The following is a 20,035-nucleotide window of genomic DNA, read 5'->3' as shown; positions in this document are numbered from 1 at the left end:
GAAGTATTCTTACTGAAGTACATGGTAATATTACTGATGTTGATAGAATTCCTACTGATGGAGAATATAAGATAAAAAAGAGAAGTAGATGGACAAGAGAGAATAAAAATAATTGGAAGAGAGAAAAAAATTAGAGTTTGAGAGATAGCTGTCTTCCTTACTCAGACTATAAAGGAAATTTGAAAGTTAAGAAACCAAAGCCAATTGATTGCTCAAAATGTATCTATAAATGTAATGAAATCTTCAATGAAGAAGAGAGAATAAGATTATGTGAAAATATTGGGCTTTGAGCACATTTGAGAGAAAAAAAGATTTAATTTTGATAAATGTTGCAATATCAGAGCCTAAGACTCTGAGACCTCGCATCAATGATGCGTGTGCTCGAACAAATGCAAAGCAATACTTTTTTACTAAAAAAGACTCCAAATTCAGAGTTTGTATGGCATTTTTTACAAAGACATTGTGCATTTCGAATAAAGCCATTATTAGTGCATTTTCGGGTAAAGATGAACAAGGTTTCTATTCCTTAAAAGACAACAGAGGAAAGAAATCTCCAGCAAACAAATCGCCCGATAACATTGTAAATAAAGTAAAAAAACACATAGAATCCTTCCCGTCTGTAGAGAGCCATTATGTAAGGAAATCTTCAAAAAGACAATATCTTGATAAAAAGTTGTCTATATCAAAAATGTATGTAAAAAATGCAAAGAGGATGATGATGAACAAAAAGATATTGTATCAGAAATTACATACAGGCGAACATTTTGTAACAATTATAACTATTCATTTTTTCATCCCAAAAAGGATCAGTGTGTTCTTTGTAATCGATTTGAAAATAGTACTGTTGAACAAAAAGCTGATTTAGAGCACGAGTACAATGAGCATCGGCGTCGTGACTCAGAGGCACAGGGAGAAAAACTTAGAGATAAAGAACGGGCCAATAAAGACAACACTTTTATGTCAGCTGTATGACAAGAGTCTTGAGAGGAGAATTTGGATGAACTTGGAGAAGGTTTTAGATTACTACCTGGAAAAACCAAGTAAAGCTAACAATTTAGCCGTATATTTGAAGCTGGCATCAACAGAAAATCCGTCCCTGATGAAGACTGATAAGATGATCCAAATTTGCAGGAAGTTGCTCAAAGTGATGGAAACACAAGTTCACAATGTCAACATATTGCTCTCGGTAGCTCACGGTTGAGAGACATCATTGTGAGAACAGCTAAGCAAGTCATAGGAGAGAAAAGAAGGGTAAAAAATAAATGGTTTGACCAGGAGTGTTTGTTTGGATGCAATTGAGGCCAAGAACCAGGCTAGGAAGCAACTGCTGCAAAGACCAACTAGGCAGAAACAGGAGATGTTGGGTGCACAGTCAAGATGATGAGGAATCATAGAGCCCCTGGTGAAGATGGAGTAACCAGCGAGTTGTTGAAGAGTGCTGGAAGTGCATTGATTGAGAAGCTGTATGCAATAATTGTAAAGATATGGAATGATGAAGTGATGCCAGAAATTTGTAAGATAGGTCTGATATGTCCCTACTGCAACAACTAAGTGTATACTCAGAAGAGGTTCTTCGAGATCAAACCAATGTGGTTTCAGAAAGCAAAGAGGAACCGTTGACCAACTTTTTGTGATAAGGCAGATGATGGAGAAAGCATACGAGCATTCCATTGACCTACACATGCTGTTTGTTGACTTCCATGAGGCATTTGACAGCATAAACAGAGAGGGTCTATACTGTTATATGGAGCAGAAAGGAGTGCCCAAGAAGGTTGTCAGGTTAGTCCAAATGACGCTGAATGAAGCTGGAGCAAAGGTACTTGTGGAGGGTAGAAGTGGAGCTCGCTTCAGGCTGTCAAGAGGGTTGTGACAAGGGGATGCTCTATCGGCGACTTTCTTCAATATTACTATCCAGAAGGTTTTAGAAAGCGTTAACAACACAGGCTATATCATCTACAAATCATGACAAATCTGTGCATATGCTGATGATGTTCATTTCCAGGAACGAGAGAGAGCTGAAAGCAATGTTTGAGGAGCTTCTGACAGCAGGAAAGAGGATGGATCAGGAAGTGAATATGGAAAAGACAAAGCATATGACAATGTCAAGAAATGCTGCACAAAGAGTGGTGAATGACTTTGTGGTTGGAGGATTATCTTTTAAAAGTACACAGCAATTTTCATACCTTGGTGCCGATGTGAATAATGCTAACAGATTGATTGATGAAATAAAGCAGAGAGTAATAGCTGGCAATCATGCCTATTATGCCAATATTAAATTGATCCCCTCTAGGTCTCTATCTAGGGCATCCAAACTGAAAATTTACAAAACGCTGATCTGACCAATAATCACTTATGGCTCAGAGACATGGAATATCACCGCTGTTGATGCCTCTAAACTAAGAATTTTTGAAAGAAAAATTATCAGGCGAATATATGGGGGTGTCAATGACAATGGAGTGTGGAGAAGAAGATTGAACAATGAAATAATTGAAATTCTTGGGGGTGAGGATGTGGTCTGTGGAATGGAGTGTGGAGAAGAAGATTGAACAATGAAATAATTGAAATTCTTGGGGGTGAGGATGTGGTCTGTTTCATTAAATCACAAAGATTGCGCTGGGCTGGTCATGTTCAGAGAATAACAGAACATCGAATGCCAAGAGCAATTTATAAGGCCAGGATGGAAGGCAGAAGATGACAGGGGAGACCATGCAACCGATGGAGTGATCGGTCTAGCCGATCCTGAGCCAGTCTGGCTCTAGATGCCGTTCGGAAAGGTAGTCTTTATCAGTACGCTCCGATAGTGAAAAACAAGCCCGCTCGACTATCTTACTAGCTTGTTTTAAGTTGTTTTTCTGTTATTACTATAACCTCAAATTCAATTATTTTACAAGTTGTGCTTCGGTGAAATAGCAATTATGTCGTGTTTCAAGTGTAATTTAGCTGTTCAGCCTACCGCTGCTGATATTATAAAGTGTTCCAAATGCGTTAAAACTTATCATGCAGCATGTACACGCATTCGTACGCCGGCTAAGTTACTTGCTCTCAAAGACAAGAAAGATACATGGCAGTGCGAAGAATGTTTTAAACCTGCTGCAACTGCAACATCTGTAGAGCAAGATCCTATTCTCGAAGCTATAAAAAACCTCCATCTAACAGTGAACTCTATGGACTCTAAACTTGATGTCAACACGAAAAAATTGTCGGAGTTAGAAAGTGCGGTTAATCTCAATACTTCTGCTTTGAACGATATCCGAAGTGAATTTAATCTTTTAAAAACTGATACTGAAAATCTAAAAGGTGAATGTGAGGGTCTAAAGATGAAGAATCAGAAGTTCTCGGAGGAACTATGGAGAACAAGACAAGATCTCAATGATTTGCAGCAATACTCGCGCAAAAACAATTTAGAAATAGTGGGTTTTCCGGTTACTGAGAATGAAGATATTTATTCAATCATTGAAAGTGTTGCAAAAGGACTGAACTTGTCTTACTGTAGGTCTGAAATATCCATAGCACATCGTATTCCTGCAACAAAGAATTCCAAAATCCCCTCCATCATCGTGTCTTACATTTCGAGAAGTACTCGTAATGCGTGGATGGCTGCAGCTATTGAGAAGAATAAAATTCAGCGCCTCAACGCAACCGAGGTCAACGCTTCATTTCCATCTGGAGACGTGTATGTTAACGAACACTTGACACCGCAGAACAAATTTCTTCTTTCCTATGGCAAAAACCTGGTGAAAGCGAAAAAACTCCATAGAGCCTGGTTCAGCAACGGCAAGATGTGGGTGAAGAAGAACGCAAACGATCAGCAAATCAGAGTGTGGTCCCCACATGACATCGATCACGCTGCCACAACCAACGAATGAAAACAAGTGGTTGAACTCGGGTGAGAACTCTACTATTATCAACATTCAGGTATGGTCTGAATACGAGCTAGTTATATTCTAATTCAAGTGGAATGCTGGAACGATTGAAGCTAAAACAAGATTGTTTAATTTTATTCAATTATATTATCCTTTTTTATTTATAATTCAAGTGTCATGTATTATGTTTGAATACAATTGTTGATAATTTTACTTATATATCAACTTATTTATTTGATAAATAGAATATTACACTAAGTAGTCTAAAACAATTGAAACTAACTCAATACAATATTAATAATTTTTTTCCAAGTTTATTAAATTATTTTAATAGTCTCCTTTTCAATATAAAAAATACTAAACATGATTGATAAATAATAGAGCATTCATAGTGAATTTATGGCAATGAATTACTGTCAATTTATAGTGATTTATAGTAAAAATATATATAAGAATAATACAGTAGGCTATTATTACTGCAACACTTACAATCAAACTGTCATGCCATTGAGATTTATCAATTAATTCATGAGATAAACTCTCTTTTCTCTACTGGATAAACGGTCTTTCAAAATGAACTAATGAATGTATTAATTTTCACAGTTATTGTCAACTTTTTTATAAATAACATCCCGTAATATTCATTATTCGTATGCATGAATATTTACAGTATGTAGAATTATTATTCAACTGTATCGATCGCTTGACACTGTATGAAAAAACTTTTTATTTTTTGCTTGCGTACGAATGTCAGCAATTTTTTTTGTTAAGACAGTGTTATAACGTTTTTTTTGTCTCACGTGATCGTGAGTGGGGTGTGGATGCTGTTTTTTGTCGCTCGATCGGGATGCGCAGTTCGGTTGAGAGATATTTCTAAACCTAACATCACAGTTCTGAAAAATTTATTACGTATTTCACGTAATTGAAATGAATTCAATTACGTAAATGTAAATTTCCAGTCTTATATTTGAAGCTGGCATCAACAGAAAATCCGTCCCTGATGAAGACTGATAAGATGACCCAAATTTGCAGGAAGTTGCTCAAAGTGATGGAAACACAAGTTCACAATGTCAACATATTGCTCTCGGTAGCTCACGGTTGAGAGACATCATTGTGAGAACAGCTAAGCAAGTCATAGGAGAGAAAAGAAGGGTAAAAAATAAATGGTTTGACCAGGAGTGTTTGTTTGGATGCAATTGAGGCCAAGAACCAGGCTAGGAAGCAACTGCTGCAAAGACCAACTAGGCAGAAACAGGAGATGTTGGGTGCGCAGTCAAGATAATGAGGAATCATAGAGCCCCTGGTGAAGATGGAGTAACCAGCGAGTTGTTGAAGAGTGCTGGAAGTGCATTGATTGAGAAGCTGTATGCAATAATTGTAAAGATATGGAATGATGAAGTGATGCCAGAAATTTGTAAGATAGGTCTGATATGTCCCTACTGCAACAACTAAGTGTATACTCAGAAGAGGTTCTTGGAGATCAAACCAATGTGGTTTCAGAAAGCAAAGAGGAACCGTTGACCAACTTTTTGTGATAAGGCAGATGATGGAGAAAGCATACGAGCATTCCATTGACCTACACATGCTGTTTGTTGACTTCCATGAGGCATTTGACAGCATAAACAGAGAGGGTCTATACTGTTATATGGAGCAGAAAGGAGTGCCCAAGAAGGTTGTCAGGTTAGTCCAAATGACGCTGAATGAAGCTGGAGCAAAGGTACTTGTGGAGGGTAGAAGTGGAGCTCGCTTCAGGCTGTCAAGAGGGTTGTGACAAGGGGATGCTCTATCGGCGACTTTCTTCAATATTACTATCCAGAAGGTTTTAGAAAGCGTTAACAACACAGGCTATATGATCTACAAATCATGACAAATCTGTGCATATGCTGATGATGTTCATTTCCAGGAACGAGAGAGAGCTGAAAGCAATGTTTGAGGAGCTTCTGACAGCAGGAAAGAGGATGGATCAGGAAGTGAATATGGAAAAGACAAAGCATATGACAATGTCAAGAAATGCTGCACGAAGAGTTGTGAATGACTTTGTGGTTGGAGGATTATCTTTTAAAAGTACACAGCAATTTTCATACCTTGGTGCCGATGTGAATAATGCTAACAGATTGATTGATGAAATAAAGCAGAGAGTAATAGCTGGCAATCATGCCTATTATGCCAATATTAAATTGATCCCCTCTCGGTCTCTATCTAGGGCATCCAAACTGAAAATTTACAAAACGCTGATCTGACCAATAATCACTTATGGCTCAGAGACATGGATTATCACCGCTGTTGATGCCTCTAAACTAAGAATTTTTGAAAGAAAAATTATCAGGCGAATATATGGGGGTGTCAATGACAATGGAGTGTGGAGAAGAAGATTGAACAATGAAATAATTGAAATTCTTGGGGGTGAGGATGTGGTCTGTTTCATTAAATCACAAAGATTGCGCTGGGCTGGTCATGTTCAGAGAATAACAGAACATCGAATGCCAAGAGCAATTTATAAGGCCAGGATGGAAGGCAGAAGATGACAGGGGAGACCATGCAACCGATGGAGTGATGAAGTGGAGGATGATCTCCAAAAGATGGGGATAAGAGCATGGACACGAAAGGCATGTGATCATGATGTGTGGAGGGCTCTTGTGCGAGAGGCTAAAACTCACATCGAGCTGTAAAGCCAGAAGAAGAAGAAGAAGATTATTAATTTGATATTTTGTACACTTAATGGAATTGAAAGTGTCTTTTCATGTGAAGAAACTCAGTGAAGGCAATTTACGGCATGGCCTTTCAGTTTCTTTAGATTTTAATTTAATCAATGAATCTATGTTTCATAGCTTCATTTTCATTTCAGAAATTGAAACAAAACTTGCATGCTCTTGGAAAACAGGAGAGTGTGCTCTCAGCTGAAAAAAATAATACCCTGAAAGTCATTGATGCCACTGAAAAGAGATCTCCGTGATAAGAAAAGATTGGACACTTTACCACTCTCTTATCGAGAAGGAAAAAACATTGAGAGAAAGTCTCGAAAAACTAAAAAATAATCTGCAAGAAATGTGTGAAAACTTTACAAGAAAGTATTATCAAACTGTATTCAATTTATTTTCACATTTCAAATTACGTAATCTTGGTTCAAAATATTCTCGTTTTTACTGATATTATTTTTCATAACAAAAAATGACCAACTACAAAATCAAATTATATTCAATTTATTTTCACCTTAGATTCTATATTTCCTTGAAATCCTTTCGAAATAATCTTTTCTGTCCATTCCTATTTTCATGTGTGCTGATATTTTTATAATTTTTTGTTTGTGTAAAGTCAATTCCTACATATTTCAGAAGTAGAAGTAATTTAATTTGATAAGTTCAAATCAACTTTGATTTTGAATCAACTTTCCGACTGATATTCAATGTGCCTATTATTATCTTAGTAAAAATGTTCATGTTACTCTTAAGGTACCTGAATTACCTCAAAATTCATAAGTGATAATATATTAATCATGCAATTAAATTTGAACACATATTGTTCGGACGAAACTATCAATGTTCCTCTTTGTTGTCTGGTGTTGTGTGGTAGAGGGGGCAATTGAACGGTGATGCGCATAGCATAATTGCAGCCAGTTGCCGTTTGCCAGCCAACCGAACAGCTCACTTCTCGTAATGTCGATTTTTGCAAAGTGATTTATTGATTTATTACAAGTGTCATCTCGTCTCGTATCGTGATCTGGACCCGGGATCCTAGAAGCAAGGTGGATTTGGACATGAAGAGGATATTGTGCGCTTGCAAAGAAGAAAAAGTACTTTGCTCTCTCCTCAAAATACTTGTAGATTATCAAAAGAGACAAACTCGCGGAAGCGACAAGAGTCTTGAGAGGAGAATTTGGATGAACTTGGAGAAGGTTTTAGATTACTACCTGGAAAATCCAAGTAAAGCTAACAATTTAGCTGTATATTTGAAGCTGGCATCAACAGAAAATCCGTCCCTGATGAAGACTGATAAGATGACCCAAATTTGCAGGAAGTTGCTCAAAGTGATGGAAACACAAGTTCACAATGTCAACATATTGCTCTCGGTAGCTCACGGTTGAGAGACATCATTGTGAGAACAGCTAAGCAAGTCATAGGAGAGAAAAGAAGGGTAAAAAATAAATGGTTTGACCAGGAGTGTTTGTTTGGATGCAATTGAGGCCAAGAACCAGGCTAGGAAGCAACTGCTGCAAAGACCAACTAGGCAGAAACAGGAGATGTTGGGTGCGCAGTCAAGATAATGAGGAATCATAGAGCCCCTGGTGAAGATGGAGTAACCAGCGAGTTGTTGAAGAGTGCTGGAAGTGCATTGATTGAGAAGCTGTATGCAATAATTGTAAAGATATGGAATGATGAAGTGATGCCAGAAATTTGTAAGATAGGTCTGATATGTCCCTACTGCAACAACTAAGTGTATACTCAGAAGAGGTTCTTGGAGATCAAACCAATGTGGTTTCAGAAAGCAAAGAGGAACCGTTGACCAACTTTTTGTGATAAGGCAGATGATGGAGAAAGCATACGAGCATTCCATTGACCTACACATGCTGTTTGTTGACTTCCATGAGGCATTTGACAGCATAAACAGAGAGGGTCTATACTGTTATATGGAGCAGAAAGGAGTGCCCAAGAAGGTTGTCAGGTTAGTCCAAATGACGCTGAATGAAGCTGGAGCAAAGGTACTTGTGGAGGGTAGAAGTGGAGCTCGCTTCAGGCTGTCAAGAGGGTTGTGACAAGGGGATGCTCTATCGGCGACTTTCTTCAATATTACTATCCAGAAGGTTTTAGAAAGCGTTAACAACACAGGCTATATGATCTACAAATCATGACAAATCTGTGCATATGCTGATGATGTTCATTTCCAGGAACGAGAGAGAGCTGAAAGCAATGTTTGAGGAGCTTCTGACAGCAGGAAAGAGGATGGATCAGGAAGTGAATATGGAAAAGACAAAGCATATGACAATGTCAAGAAATGCTGCACGAAGAGTTGTGAATGACTTTGTGGTTGGAGGATTATCTTTTAAAAGTACACAGCAATTTTCATACCTTGGTGCCGATGTGAATAATGCTAACAGATTGATTGATGAAATAAAGCAGAGAGTAATAGCTGGCAATCATGCCTATTATGCCAATATTAAATTGATCCCCTCTCGGTCTCTATCTAGGGCATCCAAACTGAAAATTTACAAAACGCTGATCTGACCAATAATCACTTATGGCTCAGAGACATGGATTATCACCGCTGTTGATGCCTCTAAACTAAGAATTTTTGAAAGAAAAATTATCAGGCGAATATATGGGGGTGTCAATGACAATGGAGTGTGGAGAAGAAGATTGAACAATGAAATAATTGAAATTCTTGGGGGTGAGGATGTGGTCTGTTTCATTAAATCACAAAGATTGCGCTGGGCTGGTCATGTTCAGAGAATAACAGAACATCGAATGCCAAGAGCAATTTATAAGGCCAGGATGGAAGGCAGAAGATGACAGGGGAGACCATGCAACCGATGGAGTGATGAAGTGGAGGATGATCTCCAAAAGATGGGGATAAGAGCATGGACACGAAAGGCATGTGATCATGATGTGTGGAGGGCTCTTGTGCGAGAGGCTAAAACTCACATCGAGCTGTAAAGCCAGAAGAAGAAGAAGAAGATTATTAATTTGATATTTTGTACACTTAATGGAATTGAAAGTGTCTTTTCATGTGAAGAAACTCAGTGAAGGCAATTTACGGCATGGCCTTTCAGTTTCTTTAGATTTTAATTTAATCAATGAATCTATGTTTCATAGCTTCATTTTCATTTCAGAAATTGAAACAAAACTTGCATGCTCTTGGAAAACAGGAGAGTGTGCTCTCAGCTGAAAAAAATAATACCCTGAAAGTCATTGATGCCACTGAAAAGAGATCTCCGTGATAAGAAAAGATTGGACACATTACCACTCTCTTATCGAGAAGGAAAAAACATTGAGAGAAAGTCTCGAAAAACTAAAAAATAATCTGCAAGAAATGTGTGAAAACTTTACAAGAAAGTATTATCAAACTGTATTCAATTTATTTTCACATTTCAAATTACGTAATCTTGGTTCAAAATATTCTCGTTTTTACTGATATTATTTTTCATAACAAAAAATGACCAACTACAAAATCAAATTGTATTCAATTTATTTTCACCTTAGATTCTATATTTCCTTGAAATCCTTTCGAAATAATCTTTTCTGTCCATTCCTATTTTCATGTGTGCTGATATTTTTATAATTTCTTGTTTGTGTAAAGTCAATTCCTACATATTTCAGAAGTAGAAGTAATTTAATTTGATAAGTTCAAATCAACTTTGATTTTGAATCAACTTTCCGACTGATATTCAATGTGCCTATTATTATCTTAGTAAAAATGTTCATGTTACTCTTAAGGTACCTGAATTACCTCAAAATTCATAAGTGATAATATATTAATCATGCAATTAAATTTGAACACATATTGTTTGGACGAAACTATCAATGTTCCTCTTTGTTGTCTGGTGTTGTGTGGTAGAGGGGGCAATTGAACGGTGATGCGCATAGCATAATTGCAGCCAGTTGCCGTTTGCCAGCCAACCGAACAGCTCACTTCTCGTAATGTCGATTTTTGCAAAGTGATTTATTGATTTATTACAAGTGTCATCTCGTCTCGTATCGTGATCTGGACCCGGGATCCTAGAAGCAAGGTGGATTTGGACATGAAGAGGATATTGTGCGCTTGCAAAGAAGAAAAAGTACTTTGCTCTCTCCTCAAAATACTTGTAGATTATCAAAAGAGACAAACTCGCGGAAGCGACAAGAGTCTTGAGAGGAGAATTTGGATGAACTTGGAGAAGGTTTTAGATTACTACCTGGAAAATCCAAGTAAAGCTAACAATTTAGCTGTATATTTGAAGCTGGCATCAACAGAAAATCCGTCCCTGATGAAGACTGATAAGATGACCCAAATTTGCAGGAAGTTGCTCAAAGTGATGGAAACACAAGTTCACAATGTCAACATATTGCTCTCGGTAGCTCACGGTTGAGAGACATCATTGTGAGAACAGCTAAGCAAGTCATAGGAGAGAAAAGAAGGGTAAAAAATAAATGGTTTGACCAGGAGTGTTTGTTTGGATGCAATTGAGGCCAAGAACCAGGCTAGGAAGCAACTGCTGCAAAGACCAACTAGGCAGAAACAGGAGATGTTGGGTGCACAGTCAAGATGATGAGGAATCATAGAGCCCCTGGTGAAGATGGAGTAACCAGCGAGTTGTTGAAGAGTGCTGGAAGTGCATTGATTGAGAAGCTGTATGCAATAATTGTAAAGATATGGAATGATGAAGTGATGCCAGAAATTTGTAAGATAGGTCTGATATGTCCCTACTGCAACAACTAAGTGTTTACTCAGAAGAGGTTCTTGGAGATCAAACCAATGTGGTTTCAGAAAGCAAAGAGGAACCGTTGACCAACTTTTTGTGATAAGGCAGATGATGGAGAAAGCATACGAGCATTCCATTGACCTACACATGCTGTTTGTTGACTTCCATGAGGCATTTGACAGCATAAACAGAGAGGGTCTATACTGTTATATGGAGCAGAAAGGAGTGCCCAAGAAGGTTGTCAGGTTAGTCCAAATGACGCTGAATGAAGCTGGAGCAAAGGTACTTGTGGAGGGTAGAAGTGGAGCTCGCTTCAGGCTGTCAAGAGGGTTGTGACAAGGGGATGCTCTATCGGCGACTTTCTTCAATATTACTATCCAGAAGGTTTTAGAAAGCGTTAACAACACAGGCTATATCATCTACAAATCATGACAAATCTGTGCATATGCTGATGATGTTCATTTCCAGGAACGAGAGAGAGCTGAAAGCAATGTTTGAGGAGCTTCTTACAGCAGGAAAGAGGATGGGTCAGGAAGTGAATATGGAAAAGACAAAGCATATGACAATGTCAAGAAATGCTGCACGAAGAGTGGTGAATGACTTTGTGGTTGGAGGATTATCTTTTAAAAGTACACAGCAATTTTCATACCTTGGTGCCGATGTGAATAATGCTAACAGATTGATTGATGAAATAAAGCAGAGAGTAATAGCTGGCAATCGTGCCTATTATGCCAATATTGAATTGATCCCCTCTCGGTCTCTATCTAGGGCATCCAAACTGAAAATTTACAAAACGCTGATCTGACCAATAATCACTTATGGCTCAGAGACATGGAATGTCACCGCTGTTGATGCCTCTAAACTAAGAATTTTTGAAAGAAAAATTATCAGGCGAATATATGGGGGTGTCAATGACAATGGAGTGTGGAGAAGAAGATTGAACAATGAAATAATTGAAATTCTTGGGGGTGAGGATGTGGTCTGTGGAATGGAGTGTGGAGAAGAAGATTGAACAATGAAATAATTGAAATTCTTGGGGGTGAGGATGTGGTCTGTTTCATTAAATCACAAAGATTGCGCTGGGCTGGTCATGTTCAGAGAATAACAGAACATCGAATGCCAAGAGCAATTTATAAGGCCAGGATGGAAGGCAGAAGATGACAGGGGAGACCATGCAACCGATGGAGTGATGAAGTGGAGGATGATCTTCAAAAGATGGGGATAAGAGCATGGACACGAAAGGCATGTGATCATGATGTGTGGAGGGCTCTTGTGCGAGAGGCTAAAGCTCACATCGAGCTGTAAAGCCAGAAGAAGAAGAAGAAGATTATTTATTTGATATTTTGTACACTTAATGGAATTGAAAGTGTCTTTTCATGTGAAGAAACTCAGTGAAGGCAATTTACGGCATGGCCTTTCAGTTTCTTTAGATTTTAATTTAATCAATGAATCTATGTTTCATAGCTTCATTTTCATTTCAGAAATTGAAACAAAACTTGCATGCTCTTGGAAAACAGGAGAGTGTGCTCTCAGCTGAAAAAATAATACCCTGAAAGTCATTGATGCCACTGAAAAGGATCTCCGTGATAAAAAAGATTGGGAGACTCAGGGCACATTACCACTCTCTTATCAAGAAGGAAAAAACATTGAGAGAAAGTCTTGAAAAACTAAAAAATAATCTGCAAGAAATGTGTGAAAAAGCTGATAAGTCAGCTACTCCAATGGAGAATGTAAGAAAATTGCCAGAAGTTGAAAATTGAAGTTAGAAATTTGAGAAAAGTTGCCCATGGTCTCCTGATTTGACAATCCTGAACATTTACATTGAGGTTCTTTCTTTGGGGTTTCTTGAAATCGGGTGTTTACTCTGAAACACCACGCACATTGCAAGAGTTGAAGGAAGCCATTTGAAGAGAAATCCAAGCCATTCCATGAGCAATGTTACAAGATGCGATGCGTAACTCCAAGGAATGTCTGGAAACCTGTATTCAATGGGAAGGATGCCATTTATGCTATATTATTGTTGCTAATTGATTTTTGTAATTTTCTGAAAGTTCCAAGTTTGTAGAACACATTGTATGAAAAAAATAAAGTTTTCGTTCAATTTTTAAAAATTTGTCGTTTTTTAAAAACCATGCGGTTCCCAGTAAACACCCATTATAATCGCACGCTGCGAGGGTGGAGTCAGATAAAACACCCGCTTTGTTTACAACGCGCGCATAAGTCCTGCATATCACGTATCACGCAATAACGGTGCAAGGTTCAGAGAAACCAAGGCCTGTGAGCTACACAAATCTATCAGGGGCCTTAGGTATGAGCAAATTCTTTTGTATAATAAATTACCAACCCAAGCAGCAAGGAAATGATTTGAAAGTGCTTGAAACTAATTGCCAGTGATTTAAAATGTGTCACCTCTTTTTAGGGCAAGTTAAATCATTTAAAAGTACTTTCAAATTACTTTTAATTCTCCATGAAATGTCATTGGAGACCAATGATTGAAAATGATTTATAAATTACCTTAAATGATTTAGTCAAGTACTTTAAAGTACTTTTCAATCATTTGAAGACCAATGATTGAAAATGATTTATAAATTACTTAAAATGATTTGAATGAAGTACTTTGAAGTACTTTTCAATTACTTGAAGACCAATGATTGGAACTGATTTACGAATAATTTAGAATGATTGGAGTCAACTGATTTGAAGTACTTTGAAGTGATTTGAAAGAGACAATTATAATTACTTTAAAATCATTTACAATAATTTCAAGTCATTGAATTTTTTTCTCATTTCTGATTGGAATCCATTGACAATCATTCGGAATCATTTGAATAGAATTATTTGGAATTGCTTGAAAATAATTTCCAATGATTTCTAATGAGTAATCTATACTTATAGTAAAAATTGAAAAACTTCGAAACTTTCGAGTATCCTCAACAGATCATGAAGTGTGAAGTATATCTCCATAATAAATGTGGAAGGATCTTGTGGACCAATGTTTGGAAATGATATATTGAACATTGAAAATTATTTAAGTGATTGGAAATTCTCTCCTCTCGAATCGTTTGGAAATTGATGACTGCATGAGAATGATTTACAATTCGTTCAGGATTATTTGATTGGAGTAAATTACTTGAAAGTACTCTCCAATCATTTTATAATTGGTGATTGAAAATGATTTATGAATCATTTAGAATGATTGAAGTAAAGTACTTGAAAGTACTTCCCAATCATTGATTTGATATTCTATTTTTTGTTTTATTGATTTGAAACACAGAGTCGTCGTTAAAATATTCTAGTAGAATTCATCTAGAAGTGAAAAATTACATTTTTAGGAGAGCAACTGGAAGAATTGAATACCACGAGCTCTTATGACAATAACTTTGTATTTCTAACAGATAAGTGAAGTAAACATGTTCTTTCCAAATTTAGATGACATTCTTCATAATAATTATTGATTGATTGATTGATAATGTACATAACTGAGGTTCCAATTTTGTTTTCCTTTGAACTTGATCTGCTGTAGACCTACAGGTCAAATGCTTCCGTTTTGACTTATTTTTGTACCTGAAGTTATACAATAAAGATGACATTGAAATCAAGTTGATTCAATTTTTGTTCACAGACATGGAGAAAAGAAGAAGAAAAAATCGTCTGCTGAAGACGAGACACTTGAAAATTTTAATTTAGAGCTCCAGCCATAGAGTAAAATTCGTTGCATTATGTTAATTATGAATTTTAAAGTAAATGATTTATTCATAAATTTTGAAGTTACGTATTTTTTTCACATCCAGCTGAATATTCTATTTATTCTATAAAGTAGATTATATGTCAATGATTTTGAATCATTCTGAAGAACTTATTCAATCATTTCTAAAGTGATTTAAAGTAGTTTATTAATAATAATTTTGCTCACTCAAAGCATTGTAAATCATTGTAGAGTGATTTGAGAGTAATTTAAAAGTGTTTTTAATCTACTTTGAAATGCTTTGAAGTGATTTAATAAGTACATAAATCGATGATTCTAAATGATTTTTAAGAACTTATTTAATCATTTGAAAGTGATTTTCAAGTAGTTTATAAATCACAATTTTGCTCACTTAAAGCATTGTAAATCATTGTACAATCATTTAAAAGTAATTTAAAAGTGATTTGAATCGAGTTTGAAATGCTTTGAAGTGATTTAAAAAGTACATAAATCTATGATTCTAAATGATTTTTAAGAACTTATTCAATCATTTGAAAGTAATTTCAAATGATTTTCAAGTAGTTTATAAATCACAATTTTGCCCACTTAAAGCATTGTAAATCATTGTACAATAATTTAGAAGTGCTTGAAAGTGATTTAAAATTACATTTCAAAGTACTTTAAACTGATTATTTTGCTGCTTGGGAACTAGTGTGAAATGGATGACCAGTGAAAAAGTTTAGTGGAGTTCTAGGGGACTGGTGAAAGGTAAAAGCTTTCTATTCTAATGAAGAATTTTTATCAGACATTATGTGAATTTATAATCCTCATCTACAACATAAGTTGTATTGTTTGTTTTTTTTTCAGTTATTAGCAATGTCATATTGGCGAGGTCCAAGACAGATTCCATTGAATGTATCAAGAAATTGTTCACAGCATTGGTTGAGTCAGTGTTGTTCTATGGCTTGCATATTTGGGGATTGAGGTATCTGGAGGAGATTGAAACTGTGCAAGCGGGCTTCTATAGAAGGGAATTTCATCTGCCAGGCATTACTTCAAATGCAGTCCTGCGACTGGAAGTAGGAGAAGTAAGTCTTTTCCATCGTGTCCTGGCTGCTTTTATCAACTGGGTCATAAGAGTCCTGAATATGGAGGACTGCTGCCTACCTAGAATCTGCTTTATTAGACAAACAGCTGAATATAAGGTTGAATGATTACAATGATTCCAAATATAACTGGGCACCAACTGAAGCTGCTTCTGATCGTTGTGAATAGCGGGTAGCTCATCTATAGTACAAATGTGGATAAGTGAGAGAGAAACAGGGATCCTATTCTTCAGGACTACAAAGTCTATTTGAAGAATCAAGACCTAGAAAGATATAATGCATCTGCATCAATTCTCTTCAGAGTGCCATGGAGAACTGTTGATGTGGGTGCTGAGTACCAGGGCCGGTGACAGGGAGGGGTAGGGGGGGCTACAACCCCGGGGCCCGGACCCTGGAGGGGGCCCGATCCGGGGCCCTAGGTCTGGTTTAAAATACAAATCAGTGGTCTTTTTAACCAGGCAATATTTCCTTTAACAGACTTCTTATCTAAAAATAAAGTTGGGTGTAATGCATTAATCAGTAGGGCAAAACTTGAGTTTTTCTTCTATTGTAGAATAGAAGAAAAGAAACGGTAAATTTGAAGGTGAGGGGTTTTAGTACTGTGGTGGCCCGCAGGTCCGGCCCGGCCGCCCGGGCGTGTGGTGGGTATTTCAAGTCTGCGAGGTGGCAGCATGCAGCGTTGGCAACACTGCACTAGCCGTCATCGCGGCCGGCGGCAGTGTATATGTCTAGCTTCTTTGTTTACTTACGTCTGTTGCACGCTGTTAATTTTCTGTGGGGTTTCGTGGATAGTTCTATCGTTCCGTTCATAGTTCGTTAATCGTTATGTGTGTTTCAATCAGAATTAGTTCAGTGATAAGTTGGAAGAGTGAGAGGAAAGTAGAAACAATGAGCTACAAACACAAATCTGGAGCACAGAAGAGGAAAGAAAAGGACGATAGAGAGTTTAGTTTACGTTGGCAGGACTGGACTGCCTGTAAATTGTCTAGGTTTTAGAGCTCCGTATTTTTTCAAAATTTGTAAAGTATATAATTGAAGAAAACTAATCTAGTTACTCTCAAGTGAATTGTGAATGTCTGATGTACCTGCATAACGTATCCAACTGAGTCCAACTGTATGAGTGATCAACATTGCTAAGAAGAGGTATACTACACTACACGATTCCACTACACAGTTTTGGAGAACCATCTTAGTTTCCAGTGTTTGCATGAAATTCCTTCGAGATATAAACAACAACTGAATCGGTAAATTGAATATTTGTCTTGTTGCGAGAGGTGAAGGAGAGGTGACGTCAAATTAACAGATAACAGGAACTCATGCTGGCTGTTATCGCTCTCGTCAAGGTAGGCCTGCTTACGGTAATTCACTATCAGCTGTTTTTCGTTTCGTTTTGTTTACCAGAAACTATGACAACTGGTCTTGCATCCAATCCCAGGTTGTAACGTTTCGACCCTCGGGAGAGGGCGGGGTAATTAAGTGCCGTCCAGCTGTAGCCTAACCCTGCCCCGTTAGGTCGGCAGCTTATCCCTGGGTAGGATTGTAGGACTGGAGAATAATTCTAGGACAACCAATAAAATGGCAAATAAAATAACACTAATCAATCCTGTCAATAAACAGACTCCTAGTCCAAGAGTCTCTACTAGGAATTATTTGAAAAAGAAGACATTGGAGGCAAACAACAAAATAGCATTGATTGACGAAAGCCCCATTGTAAAAAAGATTATGCCTAAAGAAGTGAATAATAAGACACAAAAAAACCATCCTGTATTGAACACTGATATCAAGGAAATAGGAGTGAATACTGAAAACAAAATAAATTTGACTATTTCTATGCTAAATGGAGAATGGGTGACAGATGATGCCCTTCAGACTTATTCTAACTTAATGAATGATTCCATCGGCAATAGGTTCCCTATATGTGTACTTAACCCTATAATTGTACAAGCGGTGAAATGCCTCGATGACATCTCTCATATAGTAGAACCATTTAAATTAGATATGAAAGAATACATATTTATTCCAATAAATGATGCAAAAAGTACGGAATTGAAAGAAGAAGGCTGTCATTGGAGTCTTGTTGTTTACGTGCGGGCTCTAAGTAAATACTTTTATTTTGATTCGATTGGAAACCATAATTTTAAAGATGCGTCTATAGTTACAAAAAAATTGGTCAAATATATTCATGGTAATTCAAATTATGATATACCTCTGTTGCCCAAATTGACTCCGCAGCAGGATAATTCAGTGGATTGTGGTATTTACGTGATTTTAATAACAGATACAATTATTTCGAGAATACTCGAAACTGATGACTGTGAATTTGTCAATGAAAGCCTACTCACATTGCCTACATTTACCGATCTGGAAGTATGGACAAAACGAGCTCAAGTTGCTTCTATACTATTCACTCACGACACATCAGTATATTCTGTTAAAAAAATCATGCATATGCTGCTAAGGAACCATGCCAAACCAGATAATAATGAACACAACATGAAATATATTGCAAAACTGGAGAACAAATTGAAGACTATGGAAGAGAAGTTTCATCTTTCAATCAAAGAAAGTGTAAATACAGAATTATGCAGTGATATTTTTATTGGAAAATATGCTAATTTAGACAAGCTAGATGTAATAAATCAGAACTTGAAAGATAATATTAAGAGCTTAACTGAGCGTATTGGGTCTTTGTCAATCTCGATTGAGGCTTTAGAGGCAGAAAATCGAGCTCTAAGAAATGATGTATTTAATGAAAAAAATGAAACAGATAGATATAGAATGCTCTATGATGAATTACACTGTAAATTGATAGAAAGTGATCAAACTATTTTCCAACCACAAAATTTAGAGAGAGTAGGTCAAATATCTGATCACAATTCTATTTCAAATTTTAATTTTCGAGATGATTGTCGTAGTGTTCCTAATTTGTCCGAGCCAATAAACAAGAGTCTCAAAAGGCGTATTAAACTCTTTATGGATAGTCAAGGGAGGAAAGTAGTCGATATTCTTATGCAGAATAAGGGTGATAATTGTGATGTCATGGGCACCCTAAAGCCTGGGGCTTGTTTCAGGAATGTAGCAGATGAGTGTGTGAGTGATTGCTCTGAAATGGGTCCACAAGATGCAGCAGTTTTTCTGGCTGGGGGTAATGATATTGCAAAAAATGAGGCCAAATCATTCATAACAGTACTACGTAGGAAACTTTTAGAAATGCGACAAACAAGAGTCTTTGTCTTTGATATTCCTCATAGGCATGATCTCCCCAGCTGGTCGTGCGTGAATAAATCAGTGGCGTGGGCAGATGTTGAGCTGCAAAAAATTTGCGATAATTTTAGCAACGTTACCGTTTTGGAGTTGAGTGGACTTGGAAAGCGTTTCCATACCCGTCATGGGCACCATTTAAATAGGTTAGGAAAGCACTACATTGCAGCTAAGATATTGAATGAGCTCTATGAAAAGGTGGATACTGTTGTGGGTGAGCCAATACCATAAAAAAACTAGACAATTTAGCCGATATTGATACTGATCAATGTCGGCTGGATATAGGGAGTGATGAGGAAATGACTGCACAAACAAATACTGAGTCGGAGTCTGAGAAATTGAAATTTATACACCAGAATATAAGATCACTGTACAATAAATTGGATAGGTTAGAAATATTCATTGATTCAGAGAAGCCAGATTTTCTTATTTTAACCGAGCATGGTCTAAGGAATAGTGAGCTGAGTTGTACTACTCTGTATAATATGCGCCTTATTGACAGTTATTGTAGAAAAACATCATACATCTATACATCTATACATCATAATATTAGTCAGCAACCATTGAGTATTCTAAGAGTTAATGTTGATGAGTACTGTATTGAGGGTTGCATTGAACTGGCCTGTTGTAGATTCAATTTAAAAAAGAAAACATATATTCTGCTCGGTGTTTACCGGCCGCCAAACGGTGACATAAATTTGTTTTTCAGTAATTTAACCAACGTTTT

At 36.9% G+C, this 20,035-nt stretch overlaps 2 protein-coding genes across 3 annotated transcripts in view; both read left to right on the top strand.

Moving 5' to 3' along the window:
- Window positions 1-20,035, top strand: part of LOC111044752 (WASH complex subunit 4) — a 156,063-nt gene that overhangs the window by 82,125 nt on the left and 53,903 nt on the right. The window lies entirely within an intron of this gene.
- Window positions 2,906-15,030, top strand: LOC120354833. 2 transcript variants are annotated; one of them, XM_039442721.1, is made up of 2 exons: window positions 2,906-3,915; window positions 14,879-15,030. In XM_039442721.1, exon 1 carries the CDS (start codon window positions 2,916-2,918, stop codon window positions 3,864-3,866), a length of 951 nt encoding a protein of 316 aa, XP_039298655.1. In that variant the 5' UTR covers window positions 2,906-2,915; the 3' UTR covers window positions 3,867-3,915; window positions 14,879-15,030. The 2 variants fall into 2 exon arrangements, with proteins under 2 accessions (XP_039298655.1, XP_039298654.1); XM_039442720.1 differs by lacking the exon at window positions 14,879-15,030 and adding an exon at window positions 6,709-7,359.

This window comes from Nilaparvata lugens, chromosome X (genome assembly GCF_014356525.2).
Source record: "Nilaparvata lugens isolate BPH chromosome X, ASM1435652v1, whole genome shotgun sequence".
Classification (NCBI taxonomy): domain Eukaryota; kingdom Metazoa; phylum Arthropoda; class Insecta; order Hemiptera; family Delphacidae; genus Nilaparvata; species Nilaparvata lugens.
The sequence above is the reverse complement of the archived record's forward strand: the minus strand, read 5'-3'. Positions and strand labels throughout refer to the sequence as shown.

Excerpts from the sequence above, each read along its gene's own strand:
- LOC120354833 (XM_039442721.1), top strand. The coding sequence starts at position 2,916 with ATGTCGTGTTTCAAGTGTAATTTAGCTGTTCAGCCTACCGCTGCTGAT.